Genomic DNA, 25,885 nt, shown 5'->3' with positions numbered 1-25,885 from the left:
TTAAAGCTTAGTTTAACTTCACCGTTGCTGTGTTTATGTGGATCAGTTAACATATATAATATCTCCTGCTTAGAGGAACCTGTTGCATGACAACCGTGGCAAAACAAATAATAACCTGAACAGACAGATGTGCTGAAAAAGCCACTACCAAAAAACGTAAGAACCCACCCTGAACCCATGAGCAGTGCTTCCATATCCCAAAGCTCAAGTTAAAACTAGACCCAGGGGCCTGCGTGAGGCCCAGATTAGCAGGGTAACTATCCACCTCTCTCAAAACAAAGGAGACACTCCATTTCACAGATGAACAATGCCATTGAGGGAAGAAACAACAATTGGTCCTCAAACAGTTCAGAGCGAGAGCATACTTTTCTTGTCTCTTTCCTTTACCTGGTTTTGTCATTTTGTTTGTTTGCTTTAGCTTCTCCCATGCCCGCTAGCTTTGCCAAGTTCTTAATCTCCGAAGCCCTTTTTTTGTCTCTTTCCGTTACCTGGTTTTATCATTTTGTTTAGAAAGTTATAACTCACTTTAGACACATAGAAATGAAAATGAAATGTCTTTTGGATGAGGCAAAACAGTTTTAGGCGGAGCTCAGGTTTAGTCCGGGACATGTAAGCCCTATACACTCCCTACGCAAATTACGCAAGGGCCCCGCCTCTCCCTCTTGTCAAAGTGGGTGTCAATGTTGACAACTTTGATAAGAGTGAAGCCGAACTATCTTTCTGGCAATAAAGACAGAAAGAAACATGAGAGTGAATTGCGGGAATTCAGCAATCAGGTACACTTGTGTTCTCTCCTCTCCACGTTTGATATTAGAAAATAACAGTAACGTTAAGTTGATGTGCTAGCTTGCAGGGCATCTCTCTCTAGTCTGTATACATCCATAGTCTGTCTTGCTAACGTTAGCTGGGCGCTGCATCTCTTGGTCTGTCTGTGTCTTCCGGGGCTGTGTTCTGTGACCTACAAAAATGAGAGTGAAATACAATTATTTATTACGTTTTTATAAACGCCAACGGGCAACGGTGTTTATAAACTGCAGCTCGGAAAAGATAACATACATGCGTTCATATGCGCGTGCACAAAATGAAACTCAGCAGCAACCTCTATGGAGACCAGTGATGACACTACGCGCACATCATTTTAAAACTAGACAGTGATTATCTAGTCTCTCTGTAAATGACCATTGAATCCCCAATCACTGAAGTAGGTCGTCATCTTTACCTCCAACCATAGAGGGCAGTGTTGCCATGGAACTCCTGAGAAAGGCTTTCACAAGAAAGGACTTTATTATTGAACTTGAACCAAATGTTACTTTGTTTGTTTTTGGTTGACTAACAATTCTTGCTGCATACTTAATGTGGACATTGTATTTTTATTTGTTTTATTAAGTGTACATTTTTTACCTCACATGCTTTTATTTTGAAGTCTGGAAAAGGAAGTGCAGCAGCACTCTTTGTGTACATTGGCGCTCTTTTTACGTGAAGCGCCATTCTGATTTAACGTTAAGAGAGAAAGGATAAACCCTTGGGTACTCACTGTACAAATGTTTGTTTTAAAAAGGTTTCTTTCTACATCTTAGCTCCTGGCTGAAGGGCACAAGGTACCGTTTTAGTTTTATGTTGTGTGGTAAACTTTGAAGGACTTTGAAGTGTTTGGTTTAGCTATATCATTCTTTAGCTAATGTTGTTATTGCCTCGTCAGTGTTTCTCTTGATTTGCACTCCAGATAGATTGTTTACAGTAAATCAGCACTTCATTTGGTAATTTTATATAATTAATTTACGTTTTTCTCTCTAAATTGAGATTGTCCGTTTTACCAAAATTAATTGATTGTTAACTCGGGTGTTTCATGTAACGTAGTTAACATTGCACTCTAAAAGGAGATTGTTGTAATTAAAACAATTCATATAGGTTATTGCATTAGCCAGTTTGCTAAAATGTGATTTATTTACACATTATTTATGATTTAAGCCAATTAATTGCAAATGTGTATTCGTTTATATATTTATGGATATTTGTATACTATTTGCAGGCAGATGTCTAATGCTTGTTTGTTGTTTTTATTCAGCTCTTACGGTGTTTTTGGAAATTAAATTCTTTATAAACATCAGTTCCTGAGAGTAAGATGCATCTGTTCAGCCGGGAATGCTACAGTAAGAGCTTTACCCAGAAGAACAACAGCTTCACCTAATCAGTCCTACCTCACCTCTGAAAGCTGTCTAATGACAACCAAAGGACTTGATATGATAATCTAGTCCAATGCACGCCTGTAAAGAAAATGGATGCTTCTGAAAATAAGGACCTCGACCAGCAAGTGGAGGCCCCTCATAATGGAACGGAAGAGGAGGAGCTTCACCGTTCTGGTCGACAACGCAACCCCACGGAGAAGATGCGTGCGTATAAAGAGGAGGAAGCCCTAAAAAGGGAGAAAAGGTTGATTCAGCTGTATGAAAAATGGAAGGACCTGGCTCGCAACACAAGGGAAGAGCTAAAAACAGACGTTAGTGAGAGTCAACTGGTAGTTCTTATTAACACACTTGAGAAGGGAAGGGATGATGTTATGCATGTCTACCTGGAAATCAGAGATTACATTGCTCCATCCAGTGACACTAGACGCAGAATCGACACTTGTGAAGCTGTGACAAAAGATATTTCGAAGATAATTTTTGACAGAATGGCATGTCTTGAGGACTTTGACAGAGAAAATGTAAAACACAGCCTGCGTGATTTACTCCATCACAATTATGCTCGCTCTGTCTATGGATCCACAGTCTCACGCCCCACATCATCAAGGTCTACAGTTATGTCCATTGCAGCCAAGCGTGCAGATGCAGCAGCTGATTTAGCAGCCAAAGAAGCAGAATACTCAGTCATACAAGAGATTGAAGCTCGAAAGTGTGAACTGGAAAAACTAAAAGCAGAGAAGGATCTAAAAGCAGCTAGAGCCAGACTACAGGCCTATGATCAAGAAATGGCACAGGAAGTCAGCATACATTCTTCACACTCACATACAAGGGAACAGCAGGATGTAAGTGTAGCGGTGCAGCAGCATGTAGTTCCATTTCCCATCCAATGTCCTACCAACATCACAGCAACACTACCTCCTCCAAAATCTGATATATCTTATCTCGCTCAAGCTATCCAAGATAGCATAGCCCTGAACAGACTGCCTACAACAGAACCATCTGTGTTCAGTGGTGATCCTATCCAGTTCATTGAGTGGAAGGCTGCATTTGTGTCGCTCATTGATGGAAAGGCCATTTCTTCTGCCGACAAGCTGCACTATTTAAAAAGGTATGTTGGTGGGCCAGCTCGTAAGTCTCTTGATGGTATCTTCTACAGAGATGATGATGAGGCTTATAATGATGCATGGAACAAGTTGAACCAACGGTATGGACAGCCATTTGTCATACAGAAAGCATTTAGAGAAAAACTAGCTAAATGGCCTAAGATTCAGCCTAAAGATGCTGAAGGTTTCAGAGATTTCTCTGACTTCTTGAATGCGTGTCATCAAGCTATGCCTCATGTCAAAGGGCTTGAAATATTGGATGATTGTGATGAAAATCAGAAACTTGTACACAAATTACCAGATTGGGCAGCAGCACGGTGGAACCGCCAGGTCACGCAGACACTTATTGAGACTCATGACTTTCCAAAGTTTATAGATTTTGTGACCTTCATGTCAATGGAAGCAGAGGTTACTTGCAATCCAGTCACCTCCTTCAGTGCTCTTCGTGCCTCTGACCCCACTTCAGAAGAACGAAACCTTAAGGACAGTAAAAGGAACAGGGCTAACGTCTTTCACATTCAAACAACTACAGAAAATAAACAAAATGATAAAAACGAACAAAAGCCCACTAAAGGAAATTATAATATGTGTCTCTTCTGCAAAGACAGCAAGCATAAGATTCACAGCTGTTTTAAATTTGTGGCAAAGTCATTAGAAGAGAAACGGAAATATGTGAAGGAGAACAAGCTCTGCTATGGTTGCATGAGACCAGGCCACAGCGCAAAAGACTGCCGTCACCGTCTGTCCTGTGACACCTGTAGAGGTAAACATCCAACGTGTCTACATGATGAAAACTACACAAAGAAAATCAACACTGCACCAGTCTCAAATCAAGGTGACACAGAGATGGCTACTAGTACGTCTCACAAAGTAGAGAATGATGAGCCATCCACCAATACTTCAATGATAGTGCCAGTGTGGGTATCAACCGAGAGGAATCCAGCCTCTGAAAAACTTGTTTATGCTCTGCTTGACACCCAGAGTGATACTGTGTTTGTCGACCGAGATCTGAGCAACAAGCTACAAGCTGACTCCTGTCCTGTGAGACTGAAGTTGACAACCATGACTGCAAAAGATGTTGTTATGCCGAGTGAAAAGGTGTCCGGTCTCAAAGTAAGAGGCTTCAGCTCCACTGTTGTCCTCAACCTTCCTCCTGCCTACACTAAGGACTCCATTCCAGTGAACCGTACTCACATCCCTACTTGTGACACAGCACGACACTGGAAGCATCTCTCTACAATAGTGGACAAAATTCCACCACTGCAGGATTGTGAGGTTGGTCTCCTAATAGGCTACAGTTGTCCAAAGGCTTTGGCACCAAAACAGGTGATTTTAGGAGGAGACGATGAGCCTTATGCAGTCCATACAGACCTAGGATGGAGTATTGTTGGTCGCCTGTCCACACACCATGAATCACAAAGCTTCAACACCATCTGTCATAGAGTAAGCACTAAAGAGCTTCCCCAGTGACTCCAGCAGATGTTATTAAGGTTTTGGAGTCTGACTTCAAAGATGCTGGTGAAGATAATAAAACTGTGTCGCAGGATGACATCCTCTTCTTGACCAAACTGCAGCAAGGCATAAGGAAGAACGATCACGGGCATTATGAAATGCCTCTCCCATTCAAAGAGAGACCTCACTTGCTTAACAATAAGCAGCTTGCCATTGTAAGGCTCAGTCATCTTAAAAGGAAATTGTTGAAAGATGAAAGGTACAAGGAACACTATGTTAGGTTTATGGAAGAGGTCATTGAGAGAGGTGATGCGGAAGAAGTGCATGATGAAGGAAAGGTTGGAGAGAAGTGGTACATCCCTCATCATGGGGTGTATCACCCTAAAAAGCCAGACAAGCTCCGTGTTGTCTTTGACTGCTCCGCCAAGTACCAGGGAGCCAGCCTCAATGACCATTTGCTCCAAGGCCCAGATTTAATGAATAAGCTGACTGGTGTTCTCGTAAGATTCAGACAACATCCAGTTGCCTTTATGTGCGATGTCGAACAGATGTTTCACCAATTTCATGTGGAAGAAGCAGATCGAAACTACCTCCGTTTTCTCTGGTGGAAAAACGGAGACTTAACTTCACAGCCACAAGAATACCGCATGAAGGTCCATCTTTTTGGTGCTACCTCATCACCTGGATGCGCCAACTATGGTCTGAAACATCTCGCCAAGGAGAATGAGAGTACGTATCCTCTTGGCTCAAAATTCATCACAACAGACTTTTATGTAGATGACGGTGTCACCAGTGTAGCCGGCGCAGAAGAAGCTGTCCAGGTAGCAAGAGAAGCTCGACAACTGTGTGCCTCAGGTGGTCTTAGACTGCACAAATTTATTTCAAATGACAGAATTGTCCTGGATAGCATTCCAATTTCTGAACGAGCCGTTGAAGTAAAAGCCCTTGACCTCAACTTCGATGACACCCCTTTAGAGAGAGCTTTAGGGATCCATTGGCACATTGATTCTGACAGACTCAGATTCTCTGTTGACCTCAAAGACCAGCCAGCAACACGCCGTGGCATACTATCCACAGTTGCATCACTGTATGATCCGCTGGGCTTTATTGCTCCTTTTGTGCTCAGTGGAAAATTAGTGCTTCAGGAAATGTGCAGAAACGGAACAGGCTGGGACGACCCTCTTCCTAAAGAATTGCAGCCAAGGTGGGAGCTTTGGAAGGCTGATCTTATGAACTTGGAAAGGATCAATATACCCCGCTGTTATGTACCTGCAAACTTTGGAAAGGTCATAAAAGAGAACTTCATCACTTCTCTGATGCGAGCAACAGCGGATATGGCCAGTGTTCCTATTTACGAGTCACAAATGAAGAAGGTAACATCCATTGTGCCCTGGTCATAGGTAAATCCAGAGTTGCTCCCATTAAGGTCCAGACTATTCCCAGGCTCGAACTGACCGCTGCTGTCATCTCAGTTGCCATGAGCAATATGCTTAAACAGGAGCTGGAATATGCAGACCTAGAAGAGCACTTCTGGACCGACTCCCAAGTAGTTTTGGGGTACATTAACAACGAAGCACGCCGCTTTCACACATTTGTGGCAAACAGAGTGCAGAAGATACATCTCAGCTCTACTCCTCAACAGTGGAGATATGTTCACACTAATGAGAACCCTGCTGACCATGCTTCAAGGGGTTTAAATGCTGGTGAGATTCTTACATCCAATTGGTTGACAGGGCCAAGATTCTTATGGAAGAAGGATATACCTCCTGTGGCAGATATTGACACAGCACTAATGACTGGAGATCCTGAAGTGAAACAGGCTCAGACACTGAGTGCAGAAACAACAGAAGTCACCCTCTCAGACCGCTTGTCAAAGCTGTCTTCATGGTCTGGAGCTGTCCAAGCTCTGGCTCGCCTTGTTCGCCGAGCCAAAGGGGATAAGTCCATCGGTCACAGTACGGTAGCTGAGCGAGAAGATGCTAAACGCATCATCATTAAAGACCTACAAAGAAACACCTATACAAGGGATATCAAGTTATTGAGCAAGGGGGCCCAGCTGTCACCTAGCAGCAAGCTGTATCATCTTGATGCCTTCCTAGATCAAGACGGACTACTCAAGGTGGGAGGAAGGCTTTGCGATGCACCCCTACCCAACTCAGTCAAACACCCGGTGATCATTCCTAAAGATCACCATATAACAAAGATGATCATCTCTCAATGTCATGAGAATGTCAAGCACCAAGGTAAGGGCCTTACTATTAATGAGATCAGATCACAAGGCTACTGGATTCCAGGAATGAGCAGAGCAGTAGCATCCCATGTACATCACTGTGTGACATGTCGGAAGCTCAGGAGACCCACCGAAGAACAAAGAATGGCCGACCTCCCTTCAGAGCGTACAAATCCATCTCCACCCTTCACATACTGTGGTATGGACTGCTTTGGTCCCTTTGTCACTAAACAGGGTCGGAAAGAACATAAAAGGTACGGCCTCCTCTTCACATGTTTCAGCTCCAGAGCTATTCATATCGAAATGCTAAATGACATGTCTACAGATGCTTTCATCAATGGCCTGCGCTGTTTCGTTGCATTACGGGAGCAGTGCGCCAAATCAAATGTGACCAAGGCACCAACTTTGTAGGAGCCAAGAATGAGCTGAAAAATGCCCTCAAGGAGATTGGCGCTGATCGTCTGACAGTGTTCTTAGCTGAGAAGCAGTGTGACATTGTCCTAAATGCGCCCCATTCAAGTCATGCAGGTGGGGTATGGGAGAGACAAATCAGAACAGTGAGAAATGTTCTTCGCTCAACTCTCTCACTCTCTTCTGACAAACTGGACGATGCATCACTGCGGACATTCTTTTACGAAGCTATGGCGATCGTAAACAGTAGACCACTAACGGTTGACAACCTAAACGACCCCAACAGCCTTGCACCTCTCACCCCTAATAACCTGCTTACTATGAAGTCTGTTCCAGCATTACCACCACCAGGCAGATTCATCAGAGAAGACATCTATGCAAGAAAAAGGTGGCGTCATGTTCAGTACCTCGCAGAGCAGTTTTGGAGTCGCTGGCGTAGGGAGTATCTTTCCAACATTGCCACCAGGCAGCGCTGGCACAGAGCAAAGAGAAACCTGCGAGTAGGAGATATTGTGATGGAAAAGGCTGATGGTCTGCCTAGAAATGAGTGGCGGCTGGCCAGAGTTACAGAGACTACTACAGATAAAGACGGGCTTGTAAGAAGAGTCAAAGTATGCCTTGGTGACCGGAATCTGGAGAAGGATGGTCGTCGTCTCAACAAGCTGTCTGTCATTGAACGCCCAGTCCAGAAGCTGATACTGTTGCTAGAGACCGTCTAACTGCTTCCAGTAGCAACCAAGTGTATCCTTTTCATTATATTACTTAAATTCTAGCATTCATTCAACATAGTATGGGCACTTTTCGTCCGTTTCTGAGTTAAAGGTCATTTTTTTAAAATTTAAAAATCATTTGTAATTTATATTTCTTAACGTCATACAAATCCCTCATGATTTGGTGGGAGTGTAAATGACCATTGAATCCCCAATCACTGAAGTAGGTCGTCATCTTTACCTCCAACCATAGAGGGCAGTGTTGCCATGGAACTCCTGAGAAAGGCTTTCACAAGAAAGGACTTTATTATTGAACTTGAACCAAATGTTACTTTGTTTGTTTTTGGTTGACTAATAATTCTTGCTGCATACTTAATGTGGACATTGTATTTTTATTTGTTTTATTAAGTGTACATTTTTTACCTCACATGCTTTTATTTTGAAGTCTGGAAAAGGAAGTGCAGCAGCACTCTTTGTGTACATTGGCGCTCTTTTTACGTGAAGCGCCATTCTGATTTAACGTTAAGAGAGAAAGGATAAACCCTTGGGTACTCACTGTACAAATGTTTGTTTTAAAAAGGTTTCTTTCTACATCTTAGCTCCTGGCTGAAGGGCACAAGGTACCGTTTTAGTTTTATGTTGTGTGGTAAACTTTGAAGGACTTTGAAGTGTTTGGTTTAGCTATATCATTCTTTAGCTAATGTTGTTATTGCCTCGTCAGTGTTTCTCTTGATTTGCACTCCAGATAGATTGTTTACAGTAAATCAGCACTTCATTTGGTAATTTTATATAATTAATTTACGTTTTTCTCTCTAAATTGAGATTGTCCGTTTTACCAAAATTAATTGATTGTTAACTCGGGTGTTTCATGTAACGTAGTTAACATTGCACTCTAAAAGGAGATTGTTGTAATTAAAACAATTCATATAGGTTATTGCATTAGCCAGTTTGCTAAAATGTGATTTATTTACACATTATTTATGATTTAAGCCAATTAATTGCAAATGTGTATTCGTTTATATATTTATGGATATTTGTATACTATTTGCAGGCAGATGTCTAATGCTTGTTTGTTGTTTTTATTCAGCTCTTACGGTGTTTTTGGAAATTAAATTCTTTATAAACATCAGTTCCTGAGAGTAAGATGCATCTGTTCAGCCGGGAATGCTACAGTAAGAGTTTTACCCAGAAGAACAACAGCTTCACCTAATCAGTCCTACCTCACCTCTGAAAGCTGTCTAATGACAACCAAAGGACTTGATATGATAATCTAGTCCAATGCACGCCTGTAAAGAAAATGGATGCTTCTGAAAATAAGGACCTCGACCAGCAAGTGGAGGCCCCTCATAATGGAACGGAAGAGGAGGAGCTTCACCGTTCTGGTCGACAACGCAACCCCACGGAGAAGATGCGTGCGTATAAAGAGGAGGAAGCCCTAAAAAGGGAGAAAAGGTTGATTCAGCTGTATGAAAAATGGAAGGACCTGGCTCGCAACACAAGGGAAGAGCTAAAAACAGACGTTAGTGAGAGTCAACTGGTAGTTCTTATTAACACACTTGAGAAGGGAAGGGATGATGTTATGCATGTCTACCTGGAAATCAGAGATTACATTGCTCCATCCAGTGACACTAGACGCAGAATCGACACTTGTGAAGCTGTGACAAAAGATATTTCAAGATAATTTTTGACAGAATGGCATGTCTTGAGGACTTTGACAGAGAAAATGTAAAACACAGCCTGCGTGATTTACTCCATCACAATTATGCTCGCTCTGTCTATGGATCCACAGTCTCACGCCCCACATCATCAAGGTCTACAGTTATGTCCATTGCAGCCAAGCGTGCAGATGCAGCAGCTGATTTAGCAGCCAAAGAAGCAGAATACTCAGTCATACAAGAGATTGAAGCTCGAAAGTGTGAACTGGAAAAACTAAAAGCAGAGAAGGATCTAAAAGCAGCTAGAGCCAGACTACAGGCCTATGATCAAGAAATGGCACAGGAAGTCAGCATACATTCTTCACACTCACATACAAGGGAACAGCAGGATGTAAGTGTAGCGGTGCAGCAGCATGTAGTTCCATTTCCCATCCAATGTCCTACCAACATCACAGCAACACTACCTCCTCCAAAATCTGATATATCTTATCTCGCTCAAGCTATCCAAGATAGCATAGCCCTGAACAGACTGCCTACAACAGAACCATCTGTGTTCAGTGGTGATCCTATCCAGTTCATTGAGTGGAAGGCTGCATTTGTGTCGCTCATTGATGGAAAGGCCATTTCTTCTGCCGACAAGCTGCACTATTTAAAAAGGTATGTTGGTGGGCCAGCTCGTAAGTCTCTTGATGGTATCTTCTACAGAGATGATGATGAGGCTTATAATGATGCATGGAACAAGTTGAACCAACGGTATGGACAGCCATTTGTCATACAGAAAGCATTTAGAGAAAAACTAGCTAAATGGCCTAAGATTCAGCCTAAAGATGCTGAAGGTTTCAGAGATTTCTCTGACTTCTTGAATGCGTGTCATCAAGCTATGCCTCATGTCAAAGGGCTTGAAATATTGGATGATTGTGATGAAAATCAGAAACTTGTACACAAATTACCAGATTGGGCAGCAGCACGGTGGAACCGCCAGGTCACGCAGACACTTATTGAGACTCATGACTTTCCAAAGTTTATAGATTTTGTGACCTTCATGTCAATGGAAGCAGAGGTTACTTGCAATCCAGTCACCTCCTTCAGTGCTCTTGTGCCTCTGACCCCACTTCAGAAGAACGAAACCTTAAGGACAGTAAAGGAACAGGGCTAACGTCTTTCACATTCAAACAACTACAGAAAATAAACAAAATGATAAAACGAACAAAAGCCCACTAAAGGAAATTATAATATGTGTCTCTTCTGCAAAGACAGCAAGCATAAGATTCACAGCTGTTTTAAATTTGTGGCAAAGTCATTAGAAGAGAAACGGAAATATGTGAAGGAGAACAAGCTCTGCTATGGTTGCATGAGACCAGGCCACAGCGCAAAAGACTGCCGTCACCGTCTGTCCTGTGACACCTGTAGAGGTAAACATCCAACGTGTCTACATGATGAAAACTACACAAAGAAAATCAACACTGCACCAGTCTCAAATCAAGGTGACACAGAGATGGCTACTAGTACGTCTCACAAAGTAGAGAATGATGAGCCATCCACCAATACTTCAATGATAGTGCCAGTGTGGGTATCAACCGAGAGGAATCCAGCCTCTGAAAAACTTGTTTATGCTCTGCTTGACACCCAGAGTGATACTGTGTTTGTCGACCGAGATCTGAGCAACAAGCTACAAGCTGACTCCTGTCCTGTGAGACTGAAGTTGACAACCATGACTGCAAAAGATGTTGTTATGCCGAGTGAAAAGGTGTCCGGTCTCAAAGTAAGAGGCTTCAGCTCCACTGTTGTCCTCAACCTTCCTCCTGCCTACACTAAGGACTCCATTCCAGTGAACCGTACTCACATCCCTACTTGTGACACAGCACGACACTGGAAGCATCTCTCTACAATAGTGGACAAAATTCCACCACTGCAGGATTGTGAGGTTGGTCTCCTAATAGGCTACAGTTGTCCAAAGGCTTTGGCACCAAAACAGGTGATTTTAGGAGGAGACGATGAGCCTTATGCAGTCCATACAGACCTAGGATGGAGTATTGTTGGTCGCCTGTCCACACACCATGAATCACAAAGCTTCAACACCATCTGTCATAGAGTAAGCACTAAAGAGCTTCCCCCAGTGACTCCAGCAGATGTTATTAAGGTTTTGGAGTCTGACTTCAAAGATGCTGGTGAAGATAATAAAACTGTGTCGCAGGATGACATCCTCTTCTTGACCAAACTGCAGCAAGGCATAAGGAAGAACGATCACGGGCATTATGAAATGCCTCTCCCATTCAAAGAGAGACCTCACTTGCTTAACAATAAGCAGCTTGCCATTGTAAGGCTCAGTCATCTTAAAAGGAAATTGTTGAAAGATGAAAGGTACAAGGAACACTATGTTAGGTTTATGGAAGAGGTCATTGAGAGAGGTGATGCGGAAGAAGTGCATGATGAAGGAAAGGTTGGAGAGAAGTGGTACATCCTCATCATGGGGTGTATCACCCTAAAAAGCCAGACAAGCTCCGTGTTGTCTTTGACTGCTCCGCCAAGTACCAGGGAGCCAGCCTCAATGACCATTTGCTCCAAGGCCCAGATTTAATGAATAAGCTGACTGGTGTTCTCGTAAGATTCAGACAACATCCAGTTGCCTTTATGTGCGATGTCGAACAGATGTTTCACCAATTTCATGTGGAAGAAGCAGATCGAAACTACCTCCGTTTTCTCTGGTGGAAAAACGGAGACTTAACTTCACAGCCACAAGAATACCGCATGAAGGTCCATCTTTTTGGTGCTACCTCATCACCTGGATGCGCCAACTATGGTCTGAAACATCTCGCCAAGGAGAATGAGAGTACGTATCCTCTTGGCTCAAAATTCATCACAACAGACTTTTATGTAGATGACGGTGTCACCAGTGTAGCCGGCGCAGAAGAAGCTGTCCAGGTAGCAAGAGAAGCTCGACAACTGTGTGCCTCAGGTGGTCTTAGACTGCACAAATTTATTTCAAATGACAGAATTGTCCTGGATAGCATTCCAATTTCTGAACGAGCCGTTGAAGTAAAAGCCCTTGACCTCAACTTCGATGACACCCCTTTAGAGAGAGCTTTAGGGATCCATTGGCACATTGATTCTGACAGACTCAGATTCTCTGTTGACCTCAAAGACCAGCCAGCAACACGCCGTGGCATACTATCCACAGTTGCATCACTGTATGATCCGCTGGGCTTTATTGCTCCTTTTGTGCTCAGTGGAAAATTAGTGCTTCAGGAAATGTGCAGAAACGGAACAGGCTGGGACGACCCTCTTCCTAAAGAATTGCAGCCAAGGTGGGAGCTTTGGAAGGCTGATCTTATGAACTTGGAAAGGATCAATATACCCCGCTGTTATGTACCTGCAAACTTTGGAAAGGTCATAAAAAGAGAACTTCATCACTTCTCTGATGCGAGCAACAGCGGATATGGCCAGTGTTCCTATTTACGAGTCACAAATGAAGAAGGTAACATCCATTGTGCCCTGGTCATAGGTAAATCCAGAGTTGCTCCCATTAAGGTCCAGACTATTCCCAGGCTCGAACTGACCGCTGCTGTCATCTCAGTTGCCATGAGCAATATGCTTAAACAGGAGCTGGAATATGCAGACCTAGAAGAGCACTTCTGGACCGACTCCCAAGTAGTTTTGGGGTACATTAACAACGAAGCACGCCGCTTTCACACATTTGTGGCAAACAGAGTGCAGAAGATACATCTCAGCTCTACTCCTCAACAGTGGAGATATGTTCACACTAATGAGAACCCTGCTGACCATGCTTCAAGGGGTTTAAATGCTGGTGAGATTCTTACATCCAATTGGTTGACAGGGCCAAGATTCTTATGGAAGAAGGATATACCTCCTGTGGCAGATATTGACACAGCACTAATGACTGGAGATCCTGAAGTGAAACAGGCTCAGACACTGAGTGCAGAAACAACAGAAGTCACCCTCTCAGACCGCTTGTCAAAGCTGTCTTCATGGTCTGGAGCTGTCCAAGCTCTGGCTCGCCTTGTTCGCCGAGCCAAAGGGGATAAGTCCATCGGTCACAGTACGGTAGCTGAGCGAGAAGATGCTAAACGCATCATCATTAAAGACCTACAAAGAAACACCTATACAAGGGATATCAAGTTATTGAGCAAGGGGGCCCAGCTGTCACCTAGCAGCAAGCTGTATCATCTTGATGCCTTCCTAGATCAAGACGGACTACTCAAGGTGGGAGGAAGGCTTTGCGATGCACCCCTACCCAACTCAGTCAAACACCCGGTGATCATTCCTAAAGATCACCATATAACAAAGATGATCATCTCTCAATGTCATGAGAATGTCAAGCACCAAGGTAAGGGCCTTACTATTAATGAGATCAGATCACAAGGCTACTGGATTCCAGGAATGAGCAGAGCAGTAGCATCCCATGTACATCACTGTGTGACATGTCGGAAGCTCAGGAGACCCACCGAAGAACAAAGAATGGCCGACCTCCCTTCAGAGCGTACAAATCCATCTCCACCCTTCACATACTGTGGTATGGACTGCTTTGGTCCCTTTGTCACTAAACAGGGTCGGAAAGAACATAAAAGGTACGGCCTCCTCTTCACATGTTTCAGCTCCAGAGCTATTCATATCGAAATGCTAAATGACATGTCTACAGATGCTTTCATCAATGGCCTGCGCTGTTTCGTTGCATTACGGGGAGCAGTGCGCCAAATCAAATGTGACCAAGGCACCAACTTTGTAGGAGCCAAGAATGAGCTGAAAAATGCCCTCAAGGAGATTGACGCTGATCGTCTGACAGTGTTCTTAGCTGAGAAGCAGTGTGACATTGTCCTAAATGCGCCCCATTCAAGTCATGCAGGTGGGGTATGGGAGAGACAAATCAGAACAGTGAGAAATGTTCTTCGCTCAACTCTCTCACTCTCTTCTGACAAACTGGACGATGCATCACTGCGGACATTCTTTTACGAAGCTATGGCGATCGTAAACAGTAGACCACTAACGGTTGACAACCTAAACGACCCCAACAGCCTTGCACCTCTCACCCCTAATAACCTGCTTACTATGAAGTCTGTTCCAGCATTACCACCACCAGGCAGATTCATCAGAGAAGACATCTATGCAAGAAAAAGGTGGCGTCATGTTCAGTACCTCGCAGAGCAGTTTTGGAGTCGCTGGCGAGGGGAGTATCTTTCCAACATTGCCACCAGGCAGCGCTGGCACAGAGCAAAGAGAAACCTGCGAGTAGGAGATATTGTGATGGAAAAGGCTGATGGTCTGCCTAGAAATGAGTGGCGGCTGGCCAGAGTTACAGAGACTACTACAGATAAAGACGGGCTTGTAAGAAGAGTCAAAGTATGCCTTGGTGACCGGAATCTGGAGAAGGATGGTCGTCGTCTCAACAAGCTGTCTGTCATTGAACGCCCAGTCCAGAAGCTGATACTGTTGCTAGAGACCGTCTAACTGCTTCCAGTAGCAACCAAGTGTATCCTTTTCATTATATTACTTAAATTCTAGCATTCATTCAACATAGTATGGGCACTTTTCGTCCGTTTCTGAGTTAAAGGTCATTTTTTTAAAATTTAAAAATCATTTGTAATTTATATTTCTTAACGTCATACAAATCCCTCATGATTTGGTGGGAGTGTAAATGACCATTGAATCCCCAATCACTGAAGTAGGTCGTCATCTTTACCTCCAACCATAGAGGGCAGTGTTGCCATGGAACTCCTGAGAAAGGCTTTCACAAGAAAGGACTTTATTATTGAACTTGAACCAAATGTTACTTTGTTTGTTTTTGGTTGACTAATAATTCTTGCTGCATACTTAATGTGGACATTGTATTTTTATTTGTTTTATTAAGTGTACATTTTTTACCTCACATGCTTTTATTTTGAAGTCTGGAAAAGGAAGTGCAGCAGCACTCTTTGTGTACATTGGCGCTCTTTTTACGTGAAGCGCCATTCTGATTTAACGTTAAGAGAGAAAGGATAAACCCTTGGGTACTCACTGTACAAATGTTTGTTTTAAAAAGGTTTCTTTCTACATCTTAGCTCCTGGCTGAAGGGCACAAGGTACCGTTTTAGTTTTATGTTGTGTGGTAAACTTTGAAGGACTTTGAAGTGTTTGGTTTAGCTATATCATTCTTTAGCTAATGTTGTTATTGCCTCGTCAGTGTTTCTCTTGATTTGCACTCCAGATAGATTGTTTACAGTAAATCAGCACTTCATTTGGTAATTTTATATAATTAATTTACGTTTTTCTCTCTAAATTGAGATTGTCCGTTTTACCAAAATTAATTGATTGTTAACTCGGGTGTTTCATGTAACGTAGTTAACATCGCACTCTAAAAGGAGATTGTTGTAATTAAAACAATTCATATAGGTTATTGCATTAGCCAGTTTGCTAAAATGTGATTTATTTACACATTATTTATGATTTAAGCCAATTAATTGCAAATGTGTATTCGTTTATATATTTATGGATATTTGTATACTATTTGCAGGCAGATGTCTAATGCTTGTTTGTTGTTTTTATTCAGCTCTTACGGTGTTTTTGGAAATTAAATTCTTTATAAACATCAGTTCCTGAGAGTAAGATGCATCTGTTCAGCCGGGAATGCTACACTCTCAGTCAAGGTTTAGTTACAAATCTGGACTAATGCAAGATGGACTGACATTGACTATTGATTAAATATTGAATGTAAAATGATTAGCTGCATACTGGGCAATAGAATGCACATCTCTCAGTTAATAATATCCATCACTATTCAGCCAAGCCATAGTATAAATGATAATTTTATATTTGAAAATGTATAAAAGGAAATCTGGGGGAGCCACACAGCTGTATAGGTTTTATTTGACTATTTTGAGACATAAAGCAGCAGCCATAGCCTATAGGCTTATGTTTACATTGTATAGCCAAAGCTTATTGTAGGCAGGCAGTAATGTTAATAATGTTGTATTTCTTATACTTTCTACATTTTATATTTTCTACAATTTCTTATTTATGTTAATGGTAATATTCACTTATCTTAAGAGTCTATAGAAAAAATGAAGTTTAAAAAAATATAGTTTGTTTATACCTCATTCTGTTCTGTACAGATCTACTTATTCTGAGACCGACAGATGGAGCAAACTGTTTTAAAGGAGGGAGGATTGTAGTGGGAGCACTGGGGTGTCAGTTGTGACTGCTTGGCAGGGGTAAATTGTCTACATGGCTCATGGGTCAGGTAGGAGGGCCCCTTAGCAGAATTTAGCTTAGGGCGGATGGCAAGGTAGGAAGAAAAATAGGTTAGAAACTTTAATAACAGAAGGTAAATTGCTCTGATATTCTGCTTAAACAATGTTATGATATTTTTTTTATTTGATACAGATGGACAGGAGAGTGCATTGACAGAAAGGTTCACGGTTTGGTATGTACCTCGGTTTTAGGGTCACGGTTCGGTACGTTCTCGGTACAGCGGGAAAACTAATTTATGTAATTTATTTTGAAAAATATACATTCAACAGAGGCTCATTGGCCATGATTCGTACTGTAACAGTTAATGCACTCAAAATTTGTCATATTGTCAGTAAGAAAAAATAAATAACTAATAAATAACACAAATGTCAGTAATGCTCCATCATAAGACTCTGATTCTGTTGATAATTCCTGACCAACTGCAGCTTGCAGTAGTTTATACAGAGCAGGCACAACAGACTGACTAAAATGCACGTGAAGGTACATTGTAGCAGGGCTCAAGCACTTTGACCATATGCTTAAATTCTTTATTTTCTACAATGAGGATGGTCGCATATGTGCAGCGATAAATGCTCCTATAGCATTAGTTACTGAATTGGCCCCGGTCTAAATCTGCAGTGAGAGGCTGCCTGAACATTGTGGGGAGGAGGACTCGCCTTCCAGTCTGTTTTCTGTCTTTTTCCGCTAATCAACACATTCAGGTGATGCCGTCGCAAATTACATGTTTTAAGTGTTTCCACAGACATACCCGACTTCAGTTGAACAATGTCAGCAGTTTGACACTCATTGTTGCCCATTGTAACTAATTGGGAAACCGTAATGCTCCCATACAGTGGAACTAAATGTCATGAGAGGATCCTCCAGCATTGGTCTCTCATTTGTGTTTACCATTTGCAGGCAGCGACACTACATGAGCTTGACTAACCTGGCTAACCGGGCTAAGCTGACTTGCATGCTACAGCTAATAAACAGCAACTGGTGTGCTGCCAAAACGTTCCAGGTAAAACTTGTGCTCTAGAATTTTTGTTCCGCACGGGCTTGTAGTCGACATAAATAGACTATTTTGACAGTAATAGTTTGGGTCACAAGGCGTACCGAGGAAGTCACATACTGAACGTCCTGTACCGAATGGTTCGGGACGAATACACGTACCGCTTACACCCCTAGCACATGGCACTGGTAACAATATCTAGAATGACTTTGAGTAGCATTTTAGTGTTCAGAGGAGAGGGTTGTCTTCATTTGTTATATTTTATTTGCAATTTGTCAAATTATATCAATCAAATTTTGTAGTCTATGTGCACCCATGGCATCCCTGAAACCACAGAGCCCCCTCCCCCCTTGTAATCAAAGTGAAGCTGATAAGCATAACGTACATTAAAGGCATTTAGGGTGATTTTGGACAGGTCCGTTTAGGTATGCCTTTGGCAATTAAAGAGATGAAAATAGCACTAAACAGGCACATGCCGAGTGGAGCGCAACGGTGACTAGGTCAGGTATGCTGTAAAAATTTAGTCATCTCGTTCATCTTTGACAACAAAAGTACCCCTGGATTGCTAATGACACACTCCCTACTACACTTCTCCTTTACTTTGGTGCACAGACGTGGCAGCAAACCTTTTCTGGCTGCCGTGTTGATGTTTCTACACTATGCTAAGGACTGCTGTCCATGGTGCTGATCTGACTTTGAGTCCAAGGCCACTTTCCCTCAGCGGGACATTGAGCATATGTGATCATTTACCTGCTTGTTGAATTGTAGACTGCACCTGTTTCATTGTACATACTGTGTGTGATGAGACTGCCGGCTGCTGAGTTCCTTAGTTAATTTGCCTTCCTGGCACTAGACTGTAAATTTCCTCTGTAGAGAACTTGTGCTGTTATAAAAACTACTGAAAGAACATCCCATGCTTATCTGGTCTCTGCTCTTAGGTCTGAGTTCTACAATGATTTAAAAAAATACAGAGTAGGTACAGGTGAGAACAAAACCCTTTCCTTGTGCCTCAGGAATTGTAACTTTGCACCTTACACTACACAAAAATAGGGCCCTAAATCTTTTTTTGGCCACAGTGTACATGTAGCCTTAATGTGTGTGTTAAGTGATCTTTCCTTGTGTCTTTCATAGGTCTATTCCTACATAGCTAAGTTACTGATGAGATAATAATTGAATCATTTGTGGTTTAACTGCAGAAAGGAACATTTATTGACACGTACTTGTGTAAACCAAACAACCACTGTCACCCATACATGAGGCTCGTTGTTTTCTGTTCAGCTCATTTATTTATTCTTCTCACGTTCTCCTTATTGGAAGCATTTTCTGTGCTGTCAGTGTCACAAAATGAGTACTATTAACCACGGCATCAGTGTACCCATACCCAATCAATTCTAAACATGATTTTATGTCCCATACCCACTACAAAATATGAAGATTACATCAATAGTAAACAATATGTTACATCAGTGCCCTTGGGGAAGGGCTGTGGGTCATACTATGGGCTTTTCAACTCAGTGACTTTAATTATAAAGATTCACTCTGGCTTTATTGAAAACCTATAGCTATTAGCTGTAGCTTAAAGAGCTGTACTGTCAGAATATTGCAACATCCATAATGACGGTCCAGCTGTTCTTTACCAGGCAGTTCTGAGACATCTTAGCAAACTCACTGCCTCAATCTTGCAATTACCTCATATCTGTAGATCTGCAAAGTAATATTTCACCACTTTTCCTCAGGTGCAAGGAAACAGTTCAGTTTGGAAAGATGGTTAGATTTAAGACGGGCCATTAAAAGCTGAAATTGAACAGTGTAAAATGGTCATTTTTTTGGTCTGAATGGAATGAACTATGGATCGATTCTATCAAAACCTGTTAATGCTCATTCAAACTAGCTCACTCTTTAATGGATATCTAGGATCAATATGTATCTGCATCTGGTTGACATATTTTTCTTTCTCACTTTTATGAGCAGGTAACTGAACATAAAATTGACATGTAGCCATTTTATCAAATGAAACTGATTATGTACAGCAGACAGCATGAATATCACTGCTCCTACAGTCACATTCTGGGATTGCCTTTCTTTATCTTGCACTCCCAAAACAAATGAAATTAACTGTTATAAAGTGTAAGGATTGGCTTGTCTTGGAGGGAGAGCAAAATGTATGACTTGGTTAAAGTTGTGAAATTGCCTAATCTACTCAATTTAAAACAAAAATGAAGCCGAAATGGTGTGCAGAAAATATTTTTGAGAGAAAAGGTTCTAGATAGAATGTAGAATTAAGGGCGCTAATTGATGCTGTTACTAACAGTAACTGCAGGAAAGGGTGCAGTGTGGTTGCTGAAGGATGCTCTGAAAGGACACATGGCCGGCAATGGCTCGGGACTAAATCTATGCTCTCTAACAAGGCCACCTCTCTGCCCAAGGTCATCACAATTTCTATGATATGTACCGCAGTATTTGAAGTTTTATTTCACTTCAAGGCAAAAATTAAGAAGTAAGACATTTGTCTCAAAGGAGGAAAATAAGCTAGAATTGTGGTTATCATTGCAGCCCAACAGTTTTTCTTGGAGACCACACTGCACATAAACAAGCTTAGTAAGCAAGTTTAATGCAAATGATGCATGAAGCAATGCATTGATGCATATCATACTAGCAGATTTTTCATATTAAGGTTAGATTTGTGAGCTTGCTTGTCATGTATTTCCTAAAGTTACAATAATATGTGTCTATCATACTCTCTTCCATTTGGAAATTTCTTGTCAGCAGATGTCATTTTCAGACGGTTTCACACAAAAGTGTACTATAACCAGCCACAACAGTTGGGGCTGAAATGTTTTCCATAACATAAGGGCTCTTTGTATTAAATTAAAAGGAGCATCCATAAAGACTGTCATAGCTTTAGGCCAATATATGCATTGAAGTCATTCTCCACAGGATTTATTATATTTGGAAGTTGTCACGCTGCACAGAGAAATCAGTAAGGCTGTTTACTGTCTCCACTCTGGATCAATGAAAGGGGAAGAGGGGAGGATGAGTGGTGGGGGGACTTGCCCTTGAACATAAACAGCCCTTGCATTTCTACCAAGCATGCAAGATTTCATGCAGATGCAAGATTTCAGGTTAGATGGCTTCTCCCATCTCTCAATGCAGGCAGTCTGCATTGGGAAAAACAGAAGACAGCAGGAGCGCTGACAGAGTCAGAAGCTGTTACTTTGCTCCTGCATTACAGGGTTGGGTTGTGTGCTAATGAAGTCTAATGAAAATGTATGGAATGGGCATAGTGTGCATCAACTTGTCACCGTGTTACATGTTTGAACCAGCACTGTATTAAAGGACCATTGTGTAATATTTAGGAGGATCTATTGGCAGAAATGGAATATAATAGTATATTTTTATTAGTGTATAGTCACCTAAAAATATGAATCGTGTTTTCATTACCATAGAATAAACTGTTTATATCTGCAGAGGGTGCGGGTCCCCTTCCACAGAGACCGCCACGTTGCACCACCGTGTTTCTACAGGAGCCCAGAAAGAACAAACCAAGACAGGGCCTTTTGTGTTTTGCTGCAGTAGTTGCCACCGTAGTTTCTCCTACACGCTTGGAAAGAGAGGTTAAGGCAAACAGTATTCAAATGGTTGCAAAGTGCAATTTCACCACTAGATGCCACTAAATCCTACACACTGCTCCTTCAAGGAGTTGGCTGCTAAGATTCATGGCTGCATTTGTTTGTTGCTAATTGTTTTTATAAGTCTGTTTAAGGTTCAGCAGAGGTGGTTGTGGCTGTACCTGATGGATTTCGGGAGATTATATACTTTGAGTATGTGATGGATTAGACATATGGTGTGTTCATAGTGGGCGTAGACGGGTGGCTTATCGACGCACGTTCTACATGAGGTGCATGTTATAAGGTGTATGACAGAGAGAAATCAATTGTCTGTTGAAAATTCCTGTGACCCTCCACCTGGGCTACCCATGGACAGCCCCCCCAGCAGTATTGACAGATGGGTGGGCAGGACACAACACAGCACTAGGAAGGTAGAATGGACAGAAAGATAGATACATGCAGCTGCTTGCAACTAAGAGACCGTTTCCGCTAATGTGCTGGGCTTTGAATATAAAAACACAGTCTGTCTATTTCCAGAACCATTAAGTCACATGTTATGACACATTTAATTACTTGTTGGTAAAGTTAATTCTTAAATGCAGATGTCTGGAACTGGAGGGACACACAGACACGTGCAGCTATGAAAAAGAGAGAATTGCACAATAAATGATGAGACAAATTGATTAAGGTACAGAAATAAAGCATGTCGTCTGTGTAGGGAAGGATAATTTGGACCAATATGTATTAAAGGGAAACGGTGGATAATTACAGAGGAGAGGAAAAATCAAAAAGACTAAGCACAAGGGAGCAAGACAGGACATGGGATCTGGCCATTTTTAATGAGGTAAGCTGGAGTTATAGTATGCAGCAGTACTTCTCTCAGTATAATTTAGAGTCAGCGATGAGCAGGTTTGTCCTGGCCCCCTGCAGCACCCAGCCTGTGTAGTCCTCACCCTAAAGCAACCTGTCTGTGTAAGCACTGGGACAGGGCGAGATGGTGCGTGGCCTTCTGCTACCCTTGGGACACCATGTAACATCTGCTCCCTCCAGCTGTTGTACTCTCACTAACACACACACACGCACACACACACACACACACACACACACACACACACACACACACACACACACACACACAGTAGAAAGTCTGGCAGTGTTGGATTTGGAAATGCAGCTGTGTGCATGCATAAGTGTGCAGAATATGGCTGAATGCAGATGCAAAGTAAATTAATCAAAGCAAAGTAAACTGATTTTGACAAGTCAGAGATCATTTTCCTTTTTTTTATTAGTTTTATTGGTTTCCTTTTTATTTTTTACATTTTACTTTGTGTGACAGTGCTCAGGAACCAAGCCCTGTGGGAAGAATCCTAATTCCAATTTACAGAAAACCATAGCAGACGGTGACAGAATACAACCTGGGACATGCAAGAATGAAAACTGTTGGCTTTCAACAGCTGAATGACCATTGGCTGTTGCTGTAAACCACCGCAGCGTGCTGTTTGGTGCCACGTGAAAAAGATACCTGTCTCAAAGGTACCTATGGTAAACATGGCCAAACTGGTGGTGGGCCATGTGGTAAAGTGGTGGAAAGTAACTAACACAAGAACTAATTAAGGGAAATTTTAAGTTGCTTATACTTGAGTATTTCCATGTTATGCTGCAATTGGCTCTACCTCGACTAGATACACCTTTAAAATGTTTCACGTTAATGCATCAATAATAATAATCAGGGCTCAACAAGGATTGCCCGATTGCCCGGGGCAAGTAAATCTAGCAACTCACTTGCCCAATTGGGCAAGTGGTAAAAAATAATCAAACAAGTACTTTTCTGGAGTTGATGACGGAAGTAGCAAAGGAGTGAGGCATCTCAGTTCCTTCTCTTCTCTGTTGAGAGTTGCACATACAGATCGGGCACTCGGCAGTAGGAATGGGTACTGAAACCCGGTATTAAAGGACCCTGGGGCTAAAAAGTTAAGGACCGTAGTATTATCACGCTCGCTGCTGCCTGTCGGGCTGAGCCCCTCCCCCCACAAACACACACACCGACACACGGAACGCAGCGGTCAGCAGATCAGAGACAGGGTGGAGGTTACTCGAGTTGGCAACTACGCTCGTTATTGTAAGTAAGAGCAATAAAACTTCTGTGAGTAAAAAGCCAATACTTTACCAATACATCTGTTCAACAAGCATAAACATGTCATGTTGAAAGCGATATTTTAATCTGCTCTGTCTGCACTCTCATATGTTTTACACAAGCACAGTGAGCTACCTCGGCTAATAGCGAATTGTTACAAACAAGCTAAAACGAAAGCTGTCTGTATGTAGTCTAACTGTTTAGCTTAATTTGACACAAATCTTAAAATTTGTCAAATTCTTGTAAACTTACTGCTGGCTGAGACAAACCAGTCCCTCTACCAGCAGTAACTTACCTGCAGTGAATCACATCAGCAGCTGAGGGAGGAGGACAGGACAGGAGGAAGGACTGATACTGACTGATGTTTAGAAAGAATGAAGAACACAGACATCACTCAGTATTTTGATTTATTGTACTGACATATTAGATTTGTTTCCAGTGAGATATAATTGAGTTTATATAGTGACTTTGCTGTTGTTACTTATTGATCTGTACCACCGCTACCTGCTAGTCTGTGTTTGGGTCCTGTTCCATTGTTTTCCCCATTTCCCGGCTAATTATAATGTTTGTTGTTTTGCATCTATGACACAGTGTCCTTGTTCTGATTAATTTACTTTATTTATAAAGATTCAACATGACAATTAACTAGTTTTGTTGTAATTTGATAACTGCTAATAAATAAAACATTTTGTCAATATAAAAATTTACTTCGGGCAAGTAGATTTCTGACCCACTTGCCCGACTGGGCAACGTTGAACCCTGACAATGCAATTAATTATCAGAGATGTCCCAAGAAGTACCAATCAAGGCATATTTCAGTATCGGCTAAATAATCCTGATCAAAAGCAGATCCTTTCTTAACTGTACTCTATTGTGTGTTGTCCACCTCATCCTGCTAGTGTTGTGCTGCTCTCTTTAATGATAGCCCACGGTGCTAGCATTTCACTCCACATGCAGGTGAATGTGAAATGAGTGTGTGTGTGTGTGTGAAATGTGAAAAATTCTAACAGTCTAGCTGATCGTTACACATCAATTACAGGAGTTGCATTCTCCCAGTTGAACTTTAATTCATATCATATCAATGATAACATAACAATCGATAAAATGTATAAATGCACACTGGGCAGCTCTGTTTGGTAAATATAGATGTATCGCATCGACCTTGGTATCAGAAGATACTAATTATAGGACTCCGATCTGGATTTTGAATGCAAGACTTGTTACGGAGTATTTCTACGCATTGTTACTTTTACTTTGAAGGATTTGAAGCCTTCCTCCACAACTGGTCCCCTCTCAGTGGTTCATAGCAGTATGGGGAATCTCTTCTGCTTTAGCTCTCCAATGTAATAAGCTGGCTTGTCCTCGGAGAAGGAGCGAGATTCCTGCTCCCTGACCAACTAGCAGAAGCAGGGACAACATTTTTGACAAGCCTTCCTTTCTCTCCGCAAAGGTGGGGACTTAACCTAATCACCATGAACCAGAGACTCACCATGGCAGAAGAATGCAATCGTCTTATTCACACCAAAGCAATAACTGCTTACTGCTAAAAGTCTCACATATTAGCACTTTTAAATGCAACTTTCTGATAATTCTGAACAGTCCAATGACTCACACACACATTGTGCTGCTATTTATGGTCTAATCACTCCCTCACCACTAACCACCAATGTTATCGAACTAAATGTGAAAAACCATTTTCTTTAACAAAATAAAAATAAAAACGAGACGGTAACTAACTGAAACTGTATTGTGTTTATAAAACTAACAAACTACAAACAAAATTATAGAGAAAATGTCCTTAATTTATTTCGTACTACACAAGCCTAGTTTTACTATGCAATACTTTTTCTGACCTTTTTGAATCTTGCCTCTGACAAATACCCCATATTACATAATAGTAACTAACACTAAAACTAATAAAAACTAAACTACAACTAAGCATTTTCAATAAATATAAACTAAACTAGCAAACCTGCTTTAAAAACGAATTAACACTAAACTGAAATTAAACAATGTCAAAATGAAATAAAAATATACTAATGAATGCAAAACTATAACCTTGCTAACCACAAACATTTGAGCATTAAAACAACAAACACCCCACCTCTTATTACTTATGACCTTGTCTTCACCTATTGCATGCTCACATGCCTAAAACTGTGCTGA

At 41.7% G+C, this 25,885-nt stretch overlaps 3 protein-coding genes across 3 annotated transcripts; all 3 read left to right on the top strand.

The window, feature by feature from the left end:
- The first annotated feature begins 1,173 nt into the window (after positions 1-1,173).
- LOC122883133 lies at positions 1,174-4,756 on the top strand. The gene is made up of 2 exons (XM_044211395.1): positions 1,174-1,598; positions 2,066-4,756. The coding sequence occupies exon 2, from the start codon at positions 2,276-2,278 to the stop codon at positions 4,754-4,756; it is 2,481 nt and encodes an 826-aa protein (XP_044067330.1). The 5' UTR covers positions 1,174-1,598; positions 2,066-2,275.
- Positions 4,757-4,896: 140 nt separating this feature from the next.
- On the top strand, positions 4,897-7,379 carry LOC122882813. The gene is given in 2 exon segments (XM_044210607.1): positions 4,897-6,028; positions 6,031-7,379. Coding segments are annotated over 2 exon segments (2,481 nt in total).
- A 4,829-nt stretch (positions 7,380-12,208) lies between these two features.
- On the top strand, positions 12,209-14,922 carry LOC122882812 (the record flags this gene model as incomplete). The annotated part of the gene is made up of 1 exon (XM_044210606.1): positions 12,209-14,922. A coding segment is annotated over exon 1 (2,601 nt), but the record flags the coding sequence as incomplete, so codon positions are not given.
- Between the last annotated feature and the right edge of the window lie 10,963 nt (positions 14,923-25,885).

This window comes from Siniperca chuatsi, linkage group LG10 (assembly GCF_020085105.1).
Source record: "Siniperca chuatsi isolate FFG_IHB_CAS linkage group LG10, ASM2008510v1, whole genome shotgun sequence".
NCBI lineage: Eukaryota > Metazoa > Chordata > Actinopteri > Centrarchiformes > Sinipercidae > Siniperca > Siniperca chuatsi.
Note: the sequence above shows the minus strand (reverse complement) of the source record. Positions and strands in the feature narration are given on the sequence as shown.